Source organism: Mandrillus leucophaeus, unplaced genomic scaffold, assembly GCF_000951045.1.
Source record: "Mandrillus leucophaeus isolate KB7577 unplaced genomic scaffold, Mleu.le_1.0 Scaffold299, whole genome shotgun sequence".
Taxonomy (NCBI): domain Eukaryota; kingdom Metazoa; phylum Chordata; class Mammalia; order Primates; family Cercopithecidae; genus Mandrillus; species Mandrillus leucophaeus.
The window spans coordinates 373,312-395,040 of NW_012103131.1; the positions used below are offsets into that span (position 1 = coordinate 373,312).

Below are 21,729 nucleotides of genomic sequence, written 5' to 3' on the forward strand. Positions count from 1 at the left end.
GGCAACAGAGCGAGACCTCATCTCTACTTTTTAAAAAGAAAAAAAAAAAAAATTCTGCAACTACAAAAGACTTCCTCTTATAGAAAGAAAATAAAGGTTTTCTATCCGAGTCATTTTCCTGTCTTTAATGTAATTATCATCAGTCTCAGGTCTCAAAGTTTAATCTAGGAATTCCACAAATTAACTGATACCCAGAGATGCCTCTAAGGCATTGATAAATTTTAAAACCTTTGCAAACATAATAAAATATACTTCAGAAAATCCACAAACTATAATTTTTTTAGTGGTATCTTTCCCATACGGGACATGAACTCAATACCTTGGAGTTAGCCAAAAAATTACTTACTTTACACAAAATTTCAATGTGTGATATCATGTCATCTAAACAAGAAATATACTTAAGTATTCTCCAGTATTATTATTGATGTGGGTGGTGTTATTACAACTCAGATGTACTCTTTCTGCTGGTATTGTCATGGACTGAATGTTTATGTCCCTAAAAGCTGATATGTTGAAATTCTAACCCCTAATTTGATGGTATCTGGAGTGGGGCCTTTGAGAGATAATAGGGTTATAAATGCGAAGTCCTCTAAATGGGATTAGTGCCTTGTGAAGAGATCCCAGAGATCTTGCTTCCTGTCTGCTCTTTGCCATGAGAGGATACAACCAGAAAGCAAGCCCTCCCCCAGATACCTGATCTCTTGGCACCTTGATATTAAGATTTCCCAGCCTCCAGAACTGTGAAAAATAAGTGTTTGTTTAAACCACCCAGTCTATGGTAATTCGTTATAGCAACCTGAACTAAGATATCTAATCATATCAACCAAAGAGAACAATATTCCCATACTTTATGATGATTGTTCCTTATGATACAGCAAAATTCTCAAGTCCTTCCTGTGATTATTCTGATTAAAGTTACGTTGAATTTAGTATGAAATTCCATGGGGTGTACGTGGATATCTATATAGAAACTGGCTAGGGTATACCTAAAGTATTATCATGCCAGTAGCGTCCCCCAAATTATTATTTAAGGCTCAAAATTAATGCTTTTAGAAAACAACCAGAAGCTACGCAAGCCAGTAGGGGAAAAAGAGGTGTATGATAATTAAGCTTTGATATCCCAAAGGACAGGAAAACTTCTACCTCAAGTAGATAATTTAAGCTAATTTCCGATCTTCCTTGGTTTCTGATAAAGGATTTATTTTGTATGAAGTCCTCTGATCTTTCTTCTTGTCTCATAAATGTAAAGCAGTTGATCAATGCAAGCATATATACATGCACACACACAATTATGTATGTGTATATATGTGCACTCCCCCCCCACCTCTTAACCAGTAGCTAATAATTTAAAACACAGGCACTGAAATGCAAATTAGGAGGCATTCACAACTATGAAACAACCAGAGAAGAGGCTCCCTGACCTATCTTCCTTCTATCTTTTTTATAAACTGTGGGAGAATTTTGAGACCATGATTAGGGAACAGCAGGATATGTTTCCTTCACCTAGCATTCATGAGAAGTCTTACTTCTCATGGGTAGCCATAAGGAAGAACACAGTATTAGCAACTAACTTACATAATAATGTATGGGTTAGGCAGGCCTATACACATAAAGTGATTACAGTTCAATAGATGTGTTTACTCTCCATAGCCTAATAATTATGGTCACTGAGATTTACTCTGCTATAGAACACATAAAAACAGTCAACGCTGACAAATAAGGATTGGTTTCTATGGAGTAACATGGGCCTTCAAAAATAATTAGAACGTAATTCCTGATTTCAGAACTGTCAAAAACTCTTGAAGGCAAAAAAGGAAATTATGAGGCTCTGAGAAATCAGAAATCAAAACATAAAAATAAAATATAAGTAAAACCATGCTGAAAGAAATCAGAAGAGAAATTATACAATCTAACCTTTTCACCCCAAATCAGTTCCTCCTTTTTCTTGCCACTCCAACATTGATGAAATGTAGAGTAATTGAAATTTACTCTGGAGATACAGCAAGCGACTCCAAAAGGCCATGGAGAGAGAATTTCAACTAAAATTGAAAAGCCATACAGAGGTCTGCATAAAAAACAAACAAAGAGCACACCACAAATCAAAACCTTTAAGATAAGAACGTAATTAGCATCTACAGGTTGAATGAGCTAATAACTTATGCCAATCTTATCATTACATTAGCTGAAAAGAAAACGAACTGACAGATAATCAAAGAACAAAGCAGTAGCTTCACTTCAGCAAAAACTCCATAGGATCACCAAAGAATAACTGGTGTGACTATCGTTTTCTCACTGGTGGATTCGTTTTTGGCAAGATTTTTAATGTCTAAATTTAAGTTAAACTTCAGTTTAACGAAATTAAAATTAACTTCATTTAGTCACAGTACACTTCTAAAACGGTCAAGCCTAGGACTGCTGAACTGCTATAGTTGCATAAAAACAATCCATTAGTCCTAAGTAGGGAAATGGGAAAGAGCTTTAAAAAAAAAAAAAAAAAAACCATGCACATCCGATAAGGGCATATCTGAATCCCATCCTTTTTATCCTATCACAACACAAAACAGTTACGGTTTTCTGGGAAACATCCTAGACCGCTAGGGGAAAATAACACCAGACATTTCAATTCACTGTAACGAACTCTCATCAATAATAATAACCTCTAGCTGTTGTGACAACATGACATAAATAAAAATTAAATTGAATTTTTGAAATTGTTAGTTCTGACGTTTAAGTAGTTTTAAAAAAGTTCTAGTCTTTCAAAACTGAATTTCCTCATATCACATAATTTAAGACGCCTTTATTTCTTCTCCCGCTTGTCACATCTCTTTCGGGTTCTGACCAGCACATCAGGGGGACTTTAAGTAGGCCACGTGGTTAGTGTTTGCTAGAACTCTTTTAGCTTCAGATCCAGTAATCGAGCATGCTAGGCTTGGCTACTCGCACTCCACACAGTTTATCCAGAGATCTAAACCCCGAATGAACCCGAATAGTTATTTGCTACAATGTCTTTCTCAAATCTCACATGTTCCTAAAATAAGGGTGCCCATGCAGTAGAGACGGATCCGGGCAGGATCATTAGATAAAATACGAAGGCTTTAAACGTCCTTCTCCCAACGAGCAGCCTGGGACCGGCGTCGGGGCGGCAGCCTCACCAGGATTCGGAGCGACATCCTCGCCAGGATTCGAAACACCTAGGAGACCCGCGCCCGCCTGACTCCCTTCGCCCCTGGGACCCCGTGAAGACGCAAACCTCCGGACGCCTCCCGCAGAATCACCTGTCAGAGCTAAGCAGCAGTCCCCACCTCGGAGCCTCCGAGGTCCTGCTCGACGGCGCCGACAGCAGGAGACCCCGCTCCCTCAGGGTTCTCGTGGCCATAGGCGCCGCAGTCCACCGCACTCCGGCTAAGGAGGTCCCGGGCCATCACCTGCCCGCCTACCGACCACGCCCGACCCTCCGCTGAACTGAGTCTCTCGCCGGATCAACCGGCCCGCGGCGAACCCAGCTCTCGCCTCCGGCCGCTCCTTCTTATCCGCCCTGTCCCGCCGCGTCGCCACCGTCCGAGCCGGCAGCCTGCTACTTACCTCCTGACAACTGCATCGAGTAAACCACACCGCCTTGTTCAACGCCGTCGCCGCCGCCGCCGTCTTCGTCACCGTCGCAGTCGCCGCCGCCATCTTTGTTGTGTCTCCGACTCCCTTCCCGCCCCCCTGCCTTGCTCAAGTCTCGCGTGAACAGGATGGAGGGCGAAAACGAGGAGGGGCCTGTTTGTCTCTCTCGGGGTTCCGTAGGCAGCAGTGGGCAGGGATTAAGGGGGGTGTGTGCGGGGCGGGTACTGAGTGGGCGGGGCCTAGCTCGCATAGCTGCCACAGGCTGACTAGTTACCCAGAGGCGCTAAACCGAGAGGCCTGCGGCGACGATGGAAAGCCTGGCAGTGCGGCTGCTGCGCGGCAGCAGGCTGGTGAGTGCGTTCGAGGCTGGCGTCCTGGGGGCCCAGGGCGAACTTGGCCCCTGGCATCACAGCTGGCAGAGCCTTCTAACGGGCCTCGGGGCGCCAGCCTGAGCCCCTCTCCACGTCGTGGGCCCATCTCCCCCGACCCTTTACCCGCGGGCAACCCACGACCCCGACCCCCTTCAGGCCTCTGGGGGCGGCAGCTGGTGGCAAGGGGGTCGGGGCTGTCTAGAAGCTGCTTTGGCGGAGCAAGCGCCTTCAGTGGAGTCGGAGGGTCGCGTCAACAAGATGTCCTTTGCAGGCCGTTGCGTCCTGAGAGCAACCGAGTCTTGATCTCTGGATCTCTGGATACATTTTGCACAGGTGTTACCTCCCTGATGCCCTAACCCACCTTTCCCCAGTGATTACATTTCACACCCCCTCCCCCCAAAAAAGATTGTTAAAATATAGGCCCAGTCTCATTCTGAGCAGGGTGTCTCCCTGTTCTTCCTTCCGCGGCCCCGCTCAAAGGTAGTAAGGGACTTCGGAGTTGTTTGGGCTTCCCGGCCAGGGATAGAGTTCCCTCTGCCCCTTATCTTATGTCTGGAGCCGGGTTTCTTCCGTGAATAGACTCACCGCGGCCCAGGGGAGCCTGTGCCGGTCCCTCTTCCATGAACTTAAGCTGAAACCAGCCTTTTGTGCTTAATTCTGATCTCTGCACCTACACAAACTGTTGGTTCTTTAACAGCCTCTGTGTTAAACATACTATACTCTTCATCCCTTGGACCTATTATATAGCATGCTTTCCAGAACATACACATTTGGATACACTTGTGTTTGTCAGTACACTTCACTGGGAATTTTCCCACTGCTTACGTGTGCTTTTCGTGTTTCCTTTGCATTTGCTTTAATGAGTTGGGCTTTCCAACTGCTGCTCCAGTCTTATGCCCAGAGGCAGAACTCTTACCTTTTTACTCATTAGAGATAATTAATGTTATTTGTTTTACAGGCCTGAAATACAATAAAAAAATAGTAAGTGATTATTGTTTAATACTGTTTATAATTGTTGGTTAATAACTTAGCAAAGAAAATTTCCTTGGTTTTACCATTTGACTTTGTTTTAGAGCCAAAATTTATTGACCACATAATCTGTGGTAGGCACGTTCTCATTCTACCTGAGTCATCTCAATTCTCACAATCATCTCAACAGGTAGTTTAATCTTGCAGATGCAGCGGTTGATGCTGAAAAAGAATAACTTGCCCACAGATAGAAAGTGATAGAGCTCGTATTCGAACTCTGGTCTGATTCTAAACTTAACCTTCATATACTACTGTCTCCCCTTCCTTACAGATATCAAAAGCCTATTTTGTTTGGACTTTTGGTTTATTGTGGCTTATAGTCCTTTATAGTTTTTTAAGCTCTTTTACATAAATTAGCCAAATTTATTGAACGTCGACTGTAGCATAGTGGTTAAGAACATGGGTTCTGCAGCTAGGATGCTTGGGTCTGAACCCAGGCCCTCTCACTTCCTAGTGGTATAAGCTTGGACAGGTTATGCTTTGGGTCTCGGTTTTCCGATCTGTAAATGGAGAGAATAATTGTGCCTATTCCAAAACTGGTGTGAAAATTAAATGAGCTCATATATTCCTGTGAGGCACTTAGAATAGTGCTTGGCATATAGTCAGCTCTCAATAAATATCAGCTCTTACTGCCATGCACGAAGCATTGTGTGCTACGGCAGATATAATAATGAGCAAAACACTCTACCTTCAAGAAGTTTATCTTTTAGAGAAGGGGTTAGAACTATATGGAACTAACCTCATATCACATAGGTGTGGAACAAATCCTAAGGGGCTACCATCTGCGTGCAGATTCAGAAGATAGAAATGACTAGGACCATTGGGAAGTGATAGGCTCTTTGGAAGCTGGGTTAGAGTTTAGGAGGGGAAAGGAGTGGTCAGAAAACTGCAACAAAAGGGGACTGAGGCCATTTTAGGGAATTGGGGATTGATCCTTTTGGATTGTGAAGAGCCATTGAAGGTCAAGAGCTTTGGAGTTTCCTAGTGCCACAGGGTAAGTAGATTGCTGTGAACACAGGTGGCATGGAGTGGGAAGAAATGCAAGGTAGGGCTAATTTTGGTTTCTATCCAGAGGCAAATAGAGAGCTAGCATTTACTCACTTATTGTAGACCAGGGACAGCATTTTACACCCACTACCCTATTTACTCTTCCTGTAAACTTCTGAATTAGGTATATTAGTGGCTTCATTTTGCAAATGAACTCGGAGGCAATAACCAGTGTTCCCGAGTCACACAACAATCAGATTGCAACACTGGCCTTCTCAGAAGGTCTCTCCTAGTCCTGCAGATGGATTAGAACTGCCCTGTCCATTTGGTCTAAGCAAGCCAGTTAGTGGAGAATTGGACCTTGTAGTTAACCTGTGGTTCCAAAGCATTTTAACGTAGCTTGATATCTTTTTTTTTTTTTTTTTTTTTGAGACGGAGTCTTACTCTGTCGCCCAGGTTGGAGTGCAGTGGCACGATCTCAGCTCACTGCAACCCATGCCACCCGGGTTCGAGTGATTCTCCTGCCTGAGTAGCTGGGATTACAGGTGCCTGCCACCATGCCTGGCTAATTCTTGTAGTTTTAGTACAGATGGGGTTTCACCATCTTGGCCAGGCTGGTCTCGAACTCTTAACCTCGTGATCCACCTGCCATGGCCTCCCAAAGTGCTGGGATTACAGGCGTGAGCCACCACACCAGGCCGCTTGATGTCTTTTAAGAGATGATTCTTTTTTTTTTTTTTTTTTTTTAACAAGGGCTCACTGTGTTGCCCAGGCTGGAGTGCAGTGGCATGATCATAGCTTACCATAACCTTGAACTCCTGGCTCAGGTGATTCTCTGACTTCAGCTTCCTGGGAGCTGGGACCACAGGCATGTGTCACTACACCTGGCTAATTTTTAAAGTGTTTTATAAGATGAAGTCTCCCTGTGTTGGTCAGGCTCATCTGGAACTCCTGGCCTCAAGCAATCCTCCCACCTCACTCTCCAAAATGCTGGGATTACAGCCATGAGCCACTGCACCCAGCCAAGAAGTGATTCTTGAAAAATATCCTTGAGGTGATTTCTTGTTCAGTTAATTCTCTGAAAATCTGCTAGACAGCAGCTGCCAAAATAGATATAATTCTTGTTGTTCAACTTTTTGCTCTTCAACAAAATCAGAAGTATTTTTTCTGGACATGTCTTTGGCATCCAGGTAGAGAGAGCACAAATGGTTTGAACGTGTCCCCCAAAATTCATGTGTTGGAAGCTTGACCCCCAGTGCGGAGGTTTTGAGTGGGGGGCCTAATGGGAAGTGTTTGGGTCATAGGGGAACTGGCCTCGTAAATTATTAATGCTGGTTTCGAGAGAGTGAGTTCCTCATAAAAGGACAACTTTGGCCTTCTCTTGCTCTCTCTTTCTCTCCCCTCATTTCTCACTCTCTCTTACCCTCTCTCACCCTCTTGCCTTTCTCTATGGAATGACACACCTCTTAGCCTGAGAACTTGGAACAGCTGACTCATCATAAATGTTCTTAAATACTTAGAACAGCTGACTCATAACAAATCCTCAGTAAACATTAGCTATTTTTAAAATTAATTAAGTTAGTTTGTTAGTTTTTTAGAGACAGGATCTTGTTCTGTCACCCAGGCTGGAGTGCAGTGATACAGATCATGGCTCACTGCAGCTTCAAACTCCTGGACTCAAGTGATCCTCCTGCCTTGGCCTCCAAAAGTGTTGGGATTGCAGGCATGAGCCACTGTGCCTGATTCTTAAAAGGGCAAGGCATTGTTAGGAATTCCTAAAGACTAGAATGAAGAATCAGAGACTGGTAGATGGGAAAAGTTGTGTTTTTAGCAGTTTTGGAGAATACCTAAAACCGAAGCTATTATTTCTGGAGAAAGCAAGCAGAGGTTGGACAGATTCTGGTGTAGAAGTTTTGGCTTGGGGATATGAAATTGGGATCAACTTAAAATCTAATCCATTGACACACTGCTAATAAAGGCATACCCAAGACTGGGTAATTTATAAAGAAAAAGAGGTTTGATGGATTCACAGTTCCACATGGCTGGCAAGGCCACACAATTGTGGTGAGGAAGGTGAAGGAGGAGCAAAGGCACATCTTACATAGTGGCAGGCAAGAGAGAAGTGCAGAGGAATTGCCCTTTATAAAACAATCAGATCTTGTGAGACTTACTCATTATCATGAGAACAACATGGGAACACCCCACCCCCATGATTCAGTTACCTTCCACTGGGTCCCTGTCATGACACATAGGGATTATGGGAGCTACAATTCAAGATGAGATTTGGGTGGGGACACAGCCAACCCATATCAAGCAGGTATAAACAATTTGGCATAGGAAATCAAAATCAAAACTGAATATAGTGTTAAGTGTTTTTTCATTAAATTCTAATAAATTGTTGACACAATTCTCATAAGCCATATCAATTCCTGTAATTTTAAAGCCCATAAAGTAGTTTAATTTTCCTTTGGGGGTGGTGAGAGAATTTGTTTAAACTTCATTTCAGATTACTGTAGATTTTCATGCAGTTATAAAAAGAAATACAGAGAGATCCTGCATGGTAAAAGCATGATAAAGCGTGGTAACGCTTTATCAAACTATAGTACAATATCACAACCAAGAAATTGACATTGATACTGTCAACCTAAATAACAGAAAGAGGCTCTCTGAAAGAAAAGATGCTTATTTGGGAATAGAGCATTGCAATGGAAATACACGTGCCATAGGATTACATAATTGTTTTAAAATAATTATAGTTGGCTACAAGATCAATAACAAAGATGATGCAGGTCCGGGGTTGGACAGGCAGTTACTGGGGCAGATAGGCCTTGCAGAAGTATTTTTTCTGTAAGGTTGTGATGGCCTTTGTGCAATATTTTGGTGTTTGCAATCTATGGTGATAGTTTTTTTATCAGGCTTGCAAATATGAGAACCCTTTTTTCATGACCTTCCCTCACTCTATTTGTCAAGGTTGTTGTGTCTGTTTGTTTGTTTGTTTTACATTAGTGACTCCATTTTGATTCTGAACTTTTACAATACAACACACCAAGCTTTTTCAGATATTCCGTTTTACATGTATATGTGTGTGTAGGACTGTACAGTTTTATCACATATGTTTGTGTATCCACCGCTATAGTCAAGCTACAGACAGTTCCAACAGTGTAAGGATTGTGTTGTTTGTCCTCTTACAACCACTCGCTACCCCTAACCTCCTGTCCTGGTCTCTAATCCCCGGTAAACACTAATCTCTAGCTTTATAAATTTGTCATTTCAAGAATATTAGATAAATAGAATCATCCAGTCTTTTTTTTTGTTTTTTTGCTGAATAGAATTTATTGTAGGGGAAGGAAAAAATGTTCATCCACCCTCTTGAGTTCAGTGACTGGGGCTTGGAAATTAAATAACAAAAGACAGATTAACAGTAGTAAAAGGTTTATTTCCTATGCATAATGACCAAGCACCTGGCTCATTAAATGGTTAAAGGGTTTGTATACCTATATTTATACCTATATTTACATGTTTATATATCTATATTTACATCTTTTCATGCAGTTATAAAAAGAAATACAGAGAGATCCTGCATCTTGTTATCTGATTTGCCCCTGTGGTAACACTATCCTAACCTTTATGTACCTAATACTATCCTTAGGTATATAAAGGAAGGGGGAGAAAGGGCCTCTACAGGACAAACAAATAGGTCCCCTTGGGAAAGACAAACAGATTTTTAGGAAAACAAATAGGTGGTAAGAAATTGTGTAATAACATTTGCCTATCCATCTTCAGGGCCAAAAACTCCCCAGCAGGGGGAATTTCTGATAGCCTCATTTCCTGGAGGTCGCTGCTTTTAGTCAGCTAAGGGAAGCTCCTAGAAGGCTTTTCCTCCACTTGTTGAATCTCAGATGTCTTCAGCTTAAAAGAAGCATTATGCCAACTCTGGGATTCCAAATGGGTCCCTGCACCATGATAGGGATGTACCACAGATGTTTAACCATTCACCCACTGAAGGACATCTGGATTGTTTCCAGTGTTTTACTGTTGTGGCTAAAGCTGCTGTGGACATTTGTGCACAGGTCTTTGAACTTATGTTCTTACTTCTCTTGACTAAATACAAAAGAGTACAACTGCTGGGTCATACGATAATTGCATAAGAAACAGCTAAACTGTTTTCCAGAGTGACTGTACCATTTTACATTCCCAAAAACAATGTATGAGAGATCCATTTTCTCATCTCCCTTGCCAGTGCAGCAAATCAAAATATTTAACCCCAAAATACACTTCGACATATTTTGAAATGGTTGCCATAGTGCCAGCAGACCAGCCTGATCAACATGGTGAAACCCCGTCTCTACTAAAAATACAAAAATTAACTGGGTGTGGTGGCATGTGCCTGTAATCCTAGCTACTTGGGAGGCTGAGGCAGGAGAATCGCTTGAACTCGGGAGGTGGAGGTTGCAGTGAGCCGAGATCGTGCCACTGCACTCCAGCCTGGGTGACAGAGCAAGACTCTATCTCAATCAATCAATCAATCAATCAATCAATCAATAAGAAGACTTAGCTTTCCAAACAATCTGTCTCCTGTCTTCTTCTTCTATTCAGTAGTTTATTTGCAAGGCAATAATAGTGTCACAGGTTCAATCCTGGCTTGGGTATTTCATTATCTTTTATAATTACATCAAAATTTTGTTCAAGGGAGAGAAAGCCAAATTTCCCCCCTGCATTGGTCCACCGTTAATATCAACCCCAGTATTTTATTTTTTAAATGAAACCTTATAGACAAATCCATTCAATCTTAATCAGAATGACCATAAGATGAGATTCTCATAATCTCTTTATACATTTTTGTTAAAGAGCACATCAGTGCCTTAAGAAAACCTTGTGCTTTTATTCCAATGCTCAATTTATGGAAAAATAAAATAATACCCTTTTGAATGTAGTCAGTATGTTCACACAGAGAAATTTCTTTTACAAGATTAATTTTTACAAACCTTCCACAACTTGTTCAAACCTTTAGCTTTATCTTATTTAACTGAAAACAATCCTTTAACCATCTAAACTAGGCAAAAATTTACATTCCCATGGCTTCTTATAATCTTTCACCAAAAACATATTTTACTTTCTTTACACACCTTGCATGTCTTTTTTATATAAACATCACACACATAACACATATATAACTATACAGATAGACAAAAGATGCAGTAGTTGTAAGATTTTTCATCTGTCAGTCTACTAATTGGATTACTGGCCTCAGGGTGGAGCTCTTCACCAAACAGGGCCAGGAAAACACACAGTTTCTACGGCTTAATAAGCAGGTATAACTGGAAGACAAGAATGGATTTTGAGAGGGATCTATCATAGCACTTTTAATTCTTGGGGTTCTGAGGAAAACAGGGTTTTTCCCCCAAAATAGGGTCCTTGGTGACTTTTCTGTTTTTCCCAAGGAGTCCCATGCTCTCCGAAGTTATCTTAGGGCCTCTCATGTGTGCATTAAGAGTGGCAAGATGAAACAGAGAAAAATAGTCAACTGTGAAGAGAATAAAAAAAAAAAGAACTTCTTTCCAGCAAAACAAGATCCAAGAAGAGAAAAAAAATACGTAAAGGCCTTCTAAGTATACATATAGCTTAAATATCCACTTTTAATTAGGTTTTTTTTTTTTTTTTTTGAGACGAGTCTTGCTCTGTCTTAATTAGGCTTTTAACCATAGTACTCTATCAAAAAAAAATCCTTTTAAATCTCCTATTACCCAATTCTAGCCATGCCAAGTGGCCAGTATTTCTGGCTTTGAACTTTACCAAAAGTAACCTCCCAAGTGCTCAGAGAAAGGAACATTTGAGCCAGTTCATGGAGGGGAAGAGAATCAGCAAATGGTAAATGTCACACAGATATCAAACCAGAAACGACTCATTCCCCAAGCCAGGATTGAACCTGTGGCACCACTGTAAAACGGTGAAGCCACAGCTACTGAGCCACAGCATTGGACAATCTCCATTGCCCCTCCCAGAAGGAGTCTAGAGTAGTTAATTTTGAGTTTGCAAAGACTTCCAACTACTTAAGATGATTTTACAGCTAACTATGACATGAACGCCAAAATTCCTGATCTAGGTGGTGGAGACTGAGAGAAAGTACTGCACATGGTTATGAGGGAACCTTTTCAAATCTGTAATTTGAACTAACTTTTAGATAACTTCTGAATTACACAAAATTCTACTTTTTCTCACTAATAACACAACCCTTTCTGGCGTATTTTGTATTCAGAATTATGTGTTAATTAGAATTCTTATCCTTAGTAACCCAAGGATATCCTTAGTAACCTGAAACTTTAATGAAACCATAAAAAAAAAACCAAGAAATTCTGAAGTATCAGATATGGGCATTTATAGATAAGAACATTTGCACAATTTTAGAAACATATTTCCCCATATCACAACCCTTTCTTAATTGAAAATGACCCAGATAGTAAATGAGCATCAAAATTAAGATTTTAATTTACCCAAAAAAGTTTACCTAAAACATTTATCCCGTTTACTGTACTCAATTCCTTCATTTTCAACAGTTTATCTGGATTACTTCTGCAAACTGAAATATTAGACACTACAATTGTTTTAATAGCCAGTGAACATCCAGTGCTCACCTAAACCTAAGTAAGAGCCTCAAAGTTAAATACACAGATATTTTTACCGATAACTCAGAAGACTTGGCTAACAACATTAAATTACTCTCATTTGCCCCAAAGAAAAAAAGACATGCAAATCAAGATCATTTTGTTTTGGCTGGGTTTATAGTTTTATAATCTTGTATGCCAAACCCTGACACCTCAAAATATCTAGCAGAGACAAATATAAAATCCAGAAAAAAATGTATGTTGACAATTCTGAAGGCATTTCTAGTTTTGTTTTATCAATAGTTTTCAAACCAGCTTGTTTATACTTAAGTCATGTGAACTTGAAATTTTCTTAGACTTGTGTACTTAATTTATGAGCCATATATCTTTTAGTTATAAGCCAATTTGGTAAACACAACATTTAATAGTAAGTATATATACAAATAAACACATCTAGACAGGTACACACACACACACACACACACACACAAAGATCCAATAGCTTTTACCTCGGAACTCTAGCCATGAGATAGCAATACAGGCTTAACAGTTTTACTTTGTATGCCCCAATAGATAATCCAATGAAGGCTGTGAACCAAAATTGTGGGTAAAGCAGTTTCCATGGCAGTTTGGTTTTTAAAGGGCAAACCTCCCCAGGCTCCAAAGAACACTGGGGCCAAACAGCACCAAAGGAGAGCATCACTCATTAACCAGGCCCCCTGATTAGAACAGCAGCACAAAAACCTGCCTGGGTACATGCAACTCCATCCCACTTTCCCATTCAGCAGCAAACTCCAGATTCCAAACAATATTGGGACCAAACAGTATTGCAAAATTTCCCATTGTCATCTGTGAGAGAAAATTCTAAGGAGGGCTTAGTACTGGACCTCAGAACCTCTGCCTAGGGTGTCCCCTTTGGAGAGGTTGAAGTCTGGAGTTCGATCCCCTGAGGCATCCCCCTTTGGGATCCACTCTTAGAGTGTCAGACGTCTCTGACCTTAGGTGGGCACCAATCCCACTTTGCATGTTTTCCCTCCAGAGGCAATGGCCTACTATGAGCTTTCCTTTGGTTCCTGGGTGTAATCCCCAACTTTTAGCATCCTCATAATTTGATAAGGCCTTGCTTTCCCATGCTTCCCATTCCACTAAAGTGATAGTCATGAACTGTAATGATAGGCACTGGAGGCTGAGTGGGTTCTTTTGTCCTTAGCCAGTCAAATAGGGGAAGGGAAGAATTTAGCATAAGAAGAGAACTCGAATGTGTTTGAGTTCACTCCAGATTAGCTGCGCCACATGTAGGGATCAGGGACCACAACCGGAAATGATAGAAAAGAGTCCTTACCTCTTCCAGGCAGGGCAACTATCCTTATTCACTCCTTGGCCTTCAGGCAACGCTGGAGAGTGGCCCTGGCCAGAAGCCTGCAGTTGCCTCCATGTTTAGATGCTGCCCACCAAGGATCCTGAGTTGGAAAGGAAAAGAGAGAGAGAAGATTCCCCTGGATGGTGCAGAAAGGAAAAGGTGAAAAATAAACTGTACACTTTGGGCTGGCTAACCAAAATATGTTCCCAGTGTAGGGTGTCCAGGTTCTTGGCATTTTGAACAAAGAATTGGACAAAATGCACAAACACAGCAAGCAAAGAATGAAGCAACAAAAGCAGAGATGTATTGAAAATGAAAGCATGCTCCACAGGGTGGGGGCGGGCCCAAGTAAGCAGCTCTAGGGCCCAGTTACAGAATTTTCTGGGATTCAAATATACTCTCGAGGTTTCCTGTTGGTTACTTGGTGTATGATGTTTCCTGCCATAGCTGAAGTAGAGTTACAAAATTATTTACTTGGCTTTAGAAGGCTGGGGACTTTCCATTTAATTTAGTTCTAGGAAGTCCTTAGGTTCCCTGCCTCCAGACCCTATTTCCTGCCTCAGTCCCAGCTATCCGGGGGACTGAGGTAGAAGGATCACTTGACCCTGGAAAGTTGAGGTTCCAGTGAGCAGTGGTCGTGCCACTGCCCTCATGTCTGGGTGACAGAGTGGGACTGTCTTGAAAACAAAAACAAAACAAAACAAATGTTAAACCAGATCACCCTGAAGAAAAAGCAATTAATAAAAATAAAAGGCTTTTAGGCCAGGCACGGTCGCTCATGCCTGCAATCGCTGCACTTTGCGGGGGCCAAGCCACAAGGATCGCTTGAATCTAGGAGTTTGACATCAGCCTGGGCAACATAGCGAGACCTTGTCTCCGCAACAACAACAACAACAACAAAAAATTAGCTGGGAAAGGTGTGCATCTATAGTCCCAGCTACTTGGAAGGCTGAGGTGGGAGGATCACCTGAGTCCGGGAGGTCAATACTACAGTCAGCTGTGATCACATCACTGCACTCCAGCCTGGGTGACAAAGTGAGACCCTGTCACAAAATATAAATAAATAAATAAAATAATGTATTTGCGTGGCAAAACACCCAAAACTATAAGAAGTCAAAAGACAAATCACAACCTGGCTTTTTTAAAAGTTGCAATTTCTGCCACCAAAGAGCCAATTTCCCTAATTTGTATAAAGTTCCTAGAAATCAATGGGAACAGAAAAAGACATTGAATAGAAAAATGGGCAAAGAACATGAATAAGCTATATGCAGAAAAAGAAATACAAATAGTTTGTAGACTATGAAAACATGCTCAAACGCATAGGAAGAGAAGCACAAATATAAGAATGCCTGGCCCAGTGTGGTGGTGGCTCACGCCTGTAATCCCAACACTTCGGGAGGCTGAGGCGGGCAGATCACCTGAGGTCAGGAGTTGGAGACCAGCCTGGCCAACATGGTGAAACCCTCTCTCTACTAAAAATACAAAAATTAGCCAGGCGTGGTGGTGGGCACCTGTAATCCCAGCTACGCAGGAGGCTGAATCAAGAGAATTGCTTGAACCCAAGCAGTTCTTGGGGGGAGGTTGCAGTGAGCCAAGATGGCACCACTGCACTCCAGCCTGGGAGACAGAGTGAGACTCTGTCTCAAAACAAACAAACAAACAAACAAAAGAACACCTTGTGTTACAAATTTTCACCTATCAGATTGGCACAAAAATTTAAATATTAAAACAGCATACTGTTTTGGCCAAGGCTCTGATTAAACAGAACTAATAATAGTCCACCAAAGTATTACAAAAATTTTAAACTGAAAACATCCAATCAGCAGCCGCAGGGAAAAACATTATGTAAACTTAAACCAAGTCTTCTGAAAACACAACTGCCTGTGTAAATAAACCTTGTCTCTACTCTTGTTAATCTGTCTATAGTCAGTTCAAAGCCCCTCTATCATCACCATTTAACCTGGTTGGTTAGAGAAATATGTAAATGTATCATTCTATGGTATTTTATCACATGTAGATTTGCATAATCACCACCACCATCTAGATGCTCACAAAGATCTCCCTCATTTCAGTTTACTTACAACAAAAGTTCTGTTGTACCTTCCCCAGCCTACCCTACCCCCAGAGTTAATGACTTTTATTAGGTTTTATGCAATCTAAGGTGGAGCCTAGTTCTAAAAACAAAGAGCTTGGTACTTGTACACAGTGGACTATTTTGCAACTATTTAAATTTTAAAAAGGAGTGAAAAGGCTCTCTATGTCTTAATATGCAAATATCTCTTGAATATATTACTACATGCAAAAAAAAAAAGGAAGACACAGAATAGGATACATAGTATGCTACATTTTTGAAAGGACAGGGAGAAAAATAGAACATGTATTCCTATTTGCTTATATTTGTTTTAAGAGAACACTAGAAGGATACATAAGAAGCTAATTTAAAAAAAAAGAAAGAGGTTGCCTATGGGAGAGGTAGAGAAGTGGGCTGGATGGGGATGTGATAACAGGTTTTTTGAGCCTTGTTTGTATGTTGCCTATTAAAACCAGGAGAAAATGTTAAAGCCAACTGGAGAAGGGACGTCATGGGGTAGGGCACGTTCATAGATTACTACTTGAACTCTAAGCCGTAAGTGAATGGTTTGGTTTTTGAAAGTCATAAGATGGGTTGAGTTTTCAGTCTCCAAAGTCATGCATGTTAAACCACAAATTCCAGCCCAAGCTGCACGACAGAATGATCTGGGGTGCTTTTTAGCAGTAAGGATGCCCACGGCAGAGTCTACTCTTGAATCACAATCTTAAATGTTGTGGCTATGATAGCTCTTTTTTAAGTTCTCCAAGTGATACAGCTATGCAGCTGATATGATTTGGCTGTGTCTCCACCCAAATCTTGAATTGTATCTGCTAGAATTGTATCTGCTAGAATTGTATCTGCATGTTGTGGGAGGGACCCAGGGGGAAGTAATTTAACTGTGAGGGCCAGTATTTCCCGTTCTATTCTTTTGATGATGAATAAGTCTCATGAGATCTGATGTGTTTATCAGGGGTTTCCACTTTTGCTTCTTTCTCATTTTCTGCTGTCACCATATAAGAAGTCCTCCTGCCATGGTTTGGAGGCCCTCCCAGCCATATGGAACTGTAAGTCCAATTAAACCTCTTTCTCTTCCCAGTCTCAGGTATGTCTTTATCAACAGTGTGAAAATAGACTAATACGGCAGCCAACGTGGTAACCCCTTGTTCCCACACAACGGGTGTATATGATCCCTTGGCAGATATCAATCCAATGTCCACAACTAAGGAGGTTTAGCAAGGGGATTTTACTACTTGTAACAAGTAAGGAGAACACTGGGATTATTCCCACAACAGTGTCTCCCTGAGCTGGGGGCTGGATCAGGTTTTTGTAAGCATGGGGTAATGAGGTGTGATCTGATTGGATGCTGCAGTGAGGGGATGCCAGGAGGCATGATCTGACCAGATCCTGCCAGGGTGTGACCCGAGAGCTCATCTCATTAGATCCTTGATCCTGCCATAAACTATCCACTTCTTAGAATAATTAAGTCCTTACTCCTCAGTCCGAGCGCTTATGTTCCCTCTGTGGTTGCATGCTTGGTTCATTTGGGTATGCCCAGTTTTATGTGACCTGAGATCTATGGTAACTGAAAAACAACTCACCACTTTGTTACGTAAAAATTGAATCAGATTGGTCTGGGGAGGCTACACACTGATTTAAATCTCAGGGACATTCTTTCTCAGACACTAATAGATTAGTTGGTAAATGCTACTGTAATAAACTAGTTTAATTATTGTAACAATATTCAGCAGTTAGGATCTTATCCTTAAAATTGTTCTGTGTCATAATGAGCACATTATCTGAAACCTACTTCTAGCTTTTAAAAGCAAGCCTACTTTGAATCCCTTTGAAAACAGGCTGGGCATGGTAGCTTAGGCCTGTAATCCCAGCACTTCAGGAGGCTAAGGCAGAAGGATCACTTGAGGCCAAGAGTTTGAAACTAGCCTGGGTAACATAGCAAGACCCTGTCTCTACAAAAAGTTAAAAAATTAGCTGGGTGTGGTGTCGCACACCTGAAGTCATACCTAGTCAGAAAGCTGAGCTGGGAGGATCGCTTGAACCCAGGAGGTAGAGGCCACAGTGAGCCATGGTCCTGCCACTGCTCTCCATCCTTAGTGACAGAGCAAGACCCTATCTCAAAAAAATAAAATAATAAAATAAAAATGAAATCCCAAAGCATACATGGTTCAGGCAATTGTACATACTTTTAAGTCTTACAATTTTTGCTGGGCATAATGGCTTACAAGTATAATATCAGCACTTTGGGAGGCTAAGACAGGAGGATCACTTGAGGCCAGGAGTTCAAGGCCAGCCTGGGCAACATAGTAAGACCCCATCTCTATTTCTAAAAAAGAAAGAAAAAACTCTGTAAAGTTTCTTAAAGTTTTTTCTTATCAAACATTTCTAATATACAGAAAAAGTCCAAAAATGAATATAACTGATACCCATATCCACACAACCCACCTTTGCTACAGATTTATTTTAAAGGTTAGTCAAGCGAAGCAATACTACATATTTTTTTAAAAGAAATAAAACAGACCAGGCATGCTGGCTCATGCCTGTAATCCCAGCACTTTGGGAGGTCAAGGTGGGTGGATTGCTTGAGGCCAGGAGTTCAAGACCAGCCTAGCTAACATGGTGAAACCCTGTCTCTACTAAAAATATAAAAATTAGCTGGGCGTGGTGGCATATACCTGTAGTCCCAGCTACTTGGAGACTGAGGCACAAGAATCACTTAAACCCAGGGGGCGGAGTTTGCAGTGAGCTGAAACCACACCACCGCACTCCAGCCGGGGTGATAAAGCGAGATTCTATCTCAAAAAAAAAGGAGAGAGAGAGAGAGAAAAAAAAAAGAAATAAAACAATGCTAACACAAAACTCACACTTGCACCCTCTCCTCAGATATAACCTCCATCCTGAAGCTCATCTGTATGCTTCCTGTTGGTGTTTTTAAAATTTTGCTATATCTTTATGTCCTCATAAGAATATATACTATCATTTGGTGTTTTAAAGCGTACATAAATGCCGTCATCCTGAACAAATCCTCTCGCTAACTGCATCTTTAACTCTATACTGTATTTTCAAGATTTATGCATGTTGATCCACGTAGCTCCCTAGTTCCCTTTAACTGCTATAAGATATTCTGTTGTGTCAATATATGACAATTTATGCATTGCTTTGTTGACAGATAATTGGATTTTTAGTTTTTTGCCTTTACAAAAATCACTGCATCTTTTTGCACATCTCTCCTTGTGCATATAAACTGAAGTAAAATTACTGGGCCTTAGTGTAAATAAGTTGTTATAGTTCACTTTGTGCTGCTGTAACAGAATACAATAGACTGGGTACTTATCAAGAAAACAAATTTATTTCTCATAGTTCTGGAGGATGGGAATTCCAAGATCATTCACAGGCAGGTTCGGTTGTCTGAGGAAGGCTTTCTTCCCACATCCTCACTTGGCAGAACGGAAGGGCTGGGCTGATGCTGTGTGAAGCCTCTTTTATAAGGGCCTTAGTCTCATTCCCAAGGAGGAGCTCTCATAACCTAATCACCTCTTAAAGGCACCCCCCTCAATACTATGACATTAAATTTCAACATCTGAATTTTAGAAGGGACACATGCAAACCATGGCATATGTTTTTATCTTTACTATCAATAAATTGTCCAAAGTGATTGCAACAGTGATTTATATACTCAACCCACAGAGTATAAGAATTTTTCCTTTCTAGCTGGGCATGGTGGCTCACGCCAGTAATCCCAGCACTTTGGGAGGCCGAGGTGGGCGAATCACTTGAGGCCAGGAGTTCGAGACCAACCTGGCCAACACAGTGAAACCCCATCTCTACTAAAAATAGAAAAAATTAGCTGGGTGTGGTGGTGCATACCTATAATCCTAGCTACTCAGGAGGCTGAGGCATGAGAATCACTTGAAGCTAGGAGGCTGAGCTTGCAGTGAGTCGAGATCGTACCATTGCACTCCAGCCTGGGTGACAGAGCGAGACTCTCTCAAAAAAAAAAAAGAAAAAAAAAGAAAAAAAACTTTTCTTCTTTCTCCCTACAACCCTTCCTAACTCTTAAGGGTCGAGTAGTTGGGGAGAAGCTTCAGGAGACAACACAACACCTCTGATACATCTTCCTTTGCCTTTCATATATTGTGAAAGCTTCTAGGTTTAAAGCACTTTAAGAATGTTTAGAGCAATACTTCATTATGCTGGAGCATAATGGAGGAAGGGAACTAACTCAATTCTTTTACTAACTGGCAAAAGAGCCTTTACCAGAACATTCCACAGTCAGGAGTTCTTAACCTTCTTTGTGTCTTGAATGAAGAATAAACAACAATGTAGTAAAGTTTATAGACCTTTTCTCAATGATTCAAAGTGCATAAAATATAGAGGGTTACAAGGGAATTCTATTTTTTCCCCCAAAGATGCTGGATATAAAAAATACTTTTTAATTGTGATATAGTAATGTGTGTTTGTTAATTAAATAAGATCCGGCAGTAGTTCTATTTACAAATTCAAATTCACTGCTGTGAATTTGAAGTAACGAAGAGCACAAATAATATTTCAAGATATTTGTACCAAATCAATGTGATATAAAAGTATCTGTAATTTCTTTTGATGACAGAGTCACAGATACTGCTAAGACTACTGTAACTTGTTGCTTACATTCATAATAGAAGGAAACGCTATATTTTAGTTAGAGGTTAGTGAAATAAGGATGTAATTTTACCCCCGTCCAAGTTCATAGACTTTATTGTTCTGTCCACAGAGGCCCAGACTTGATCATCAACACTTCTAGGTGCAACAGAACTCTGGTCAATTGAGTAAGAAACAGATCAGACTCAAGCTCTGGAAAGTATTTGGCAAGGCATAAATAACCATTATTCCATTCAAGTAGCAATTGCTGTTCTATACAAAAAAATGTGATGATGTGGTGCAATGGGTTATAACTGTGGAAAATCATTTTGATGGAGTGGACACCAAAGCTGCAAAGGCTGAGGTCAACACTGAAGGCCAGGGGACATTAGAAAAGCAACATCAAAACATCAGGCTGTGCAGTCAAAGGCAAGGAAAAGAAAAGTTTCTTTGATTAAAGACTGTCATAGTATTAATAAATGGAAAATTTCTTCTGCCGAAAAATGTTAGGTTATATCTCTCAATGCTTTGCTCAAAAATGGATTCCATTCACTTAGCATATTGTCACCGTATTTTATGAAGAGTATCTTTAATAATCTTACCCTGTGATCCTATACCATTTCTTACCTTTTAAATTATAATTGTCTGTGTTATCATGTCTATGAATCTAAAATCACTGCTATGTTTTGAATGGTCCTATACTTTGTCAGTAGCGGTATTGAAACCAAGAGGCTCGCAGTTGTGTCAGTGGGAAAAATAGGTATTAATGTAAGATTCACTGACTTTTAAGTTTCTCAGTAGTGAGCTTTCTTTTTTTTTTTAAGATGGAGTCTCACTTTGTCGCCCAGGCTGGAGTATGGTGGCGTGATCTCAGCTCACAGCAGCCTCTGCCACCGGGGTTCAAGCAATTCTCCTGCCTCAGCCTCCTGAGTAGCTGGGATTACAGGCGCCTGCCACTGCACCTGGCTAATTTTTGTAGTTTTTAGCAGAGATGGGGTTTCACCATCTTGGCCAGGCTGGTCTTGAACTCCTGACCTCATGATCCACCTGCCTCGGCCTCCGAAA

The 21,729-nt window shown here is 41.1% G+C and overlaps 2 protein-coding genes across 6 annotated transcripts in view; one reads left to right on the top strand and one right to left on the bottom strand.

Annotated features, from left to right (window-relative positions):
• IKZF5 (IKAROS family zinc finger 5 (Pegasus)) overlaps positions 1 to 14,266 on the bottom strand; it is a 30,336-nt gene extending 16,070 nt beyond the window's left edge. For 2 of the 5 annotated variants that reach the window (XM_011986406.1, XM_011986402.1), the window contains exons 1-2: positions 3,583 to 3,738; positions 1,915 to 2,065 (exon numbers count right to left, since the gene is read on the bottom strand). The gene's annotated coding sequence lies outside the window, so the exon portion shown is untranslated. Of the gene's footprint in view, positions 1 to 1,914; positions 2,066 to 2,725; positions 4,295 to 13,940 lie in introns of those variants that run through there. The other 3 variants (XM_011986407.1, XM_011986404.1, XM_011986405.1) reach the window with 3 other exon arrangements.
• Positions 3,802 to 21,729, top strand: part of ACADSB (acyl-CoA dehydrogenase, short/branched chain) — a 40,994-nt gene continuing 23,066 nt past the window's right edge. The window contains exon 1 of the mRNA XM_011986401.1: positions 3,802 to 3,959. Coding sequence (XP_011841791.1) covers positions 3,918 to 3,959 — 42 coding nt within the window. The 5' untranslated portion in view covers positions 3,802 to 3,917. The remainder of the gene's footprint in view (positions 3,960 to 21,729) is intronic.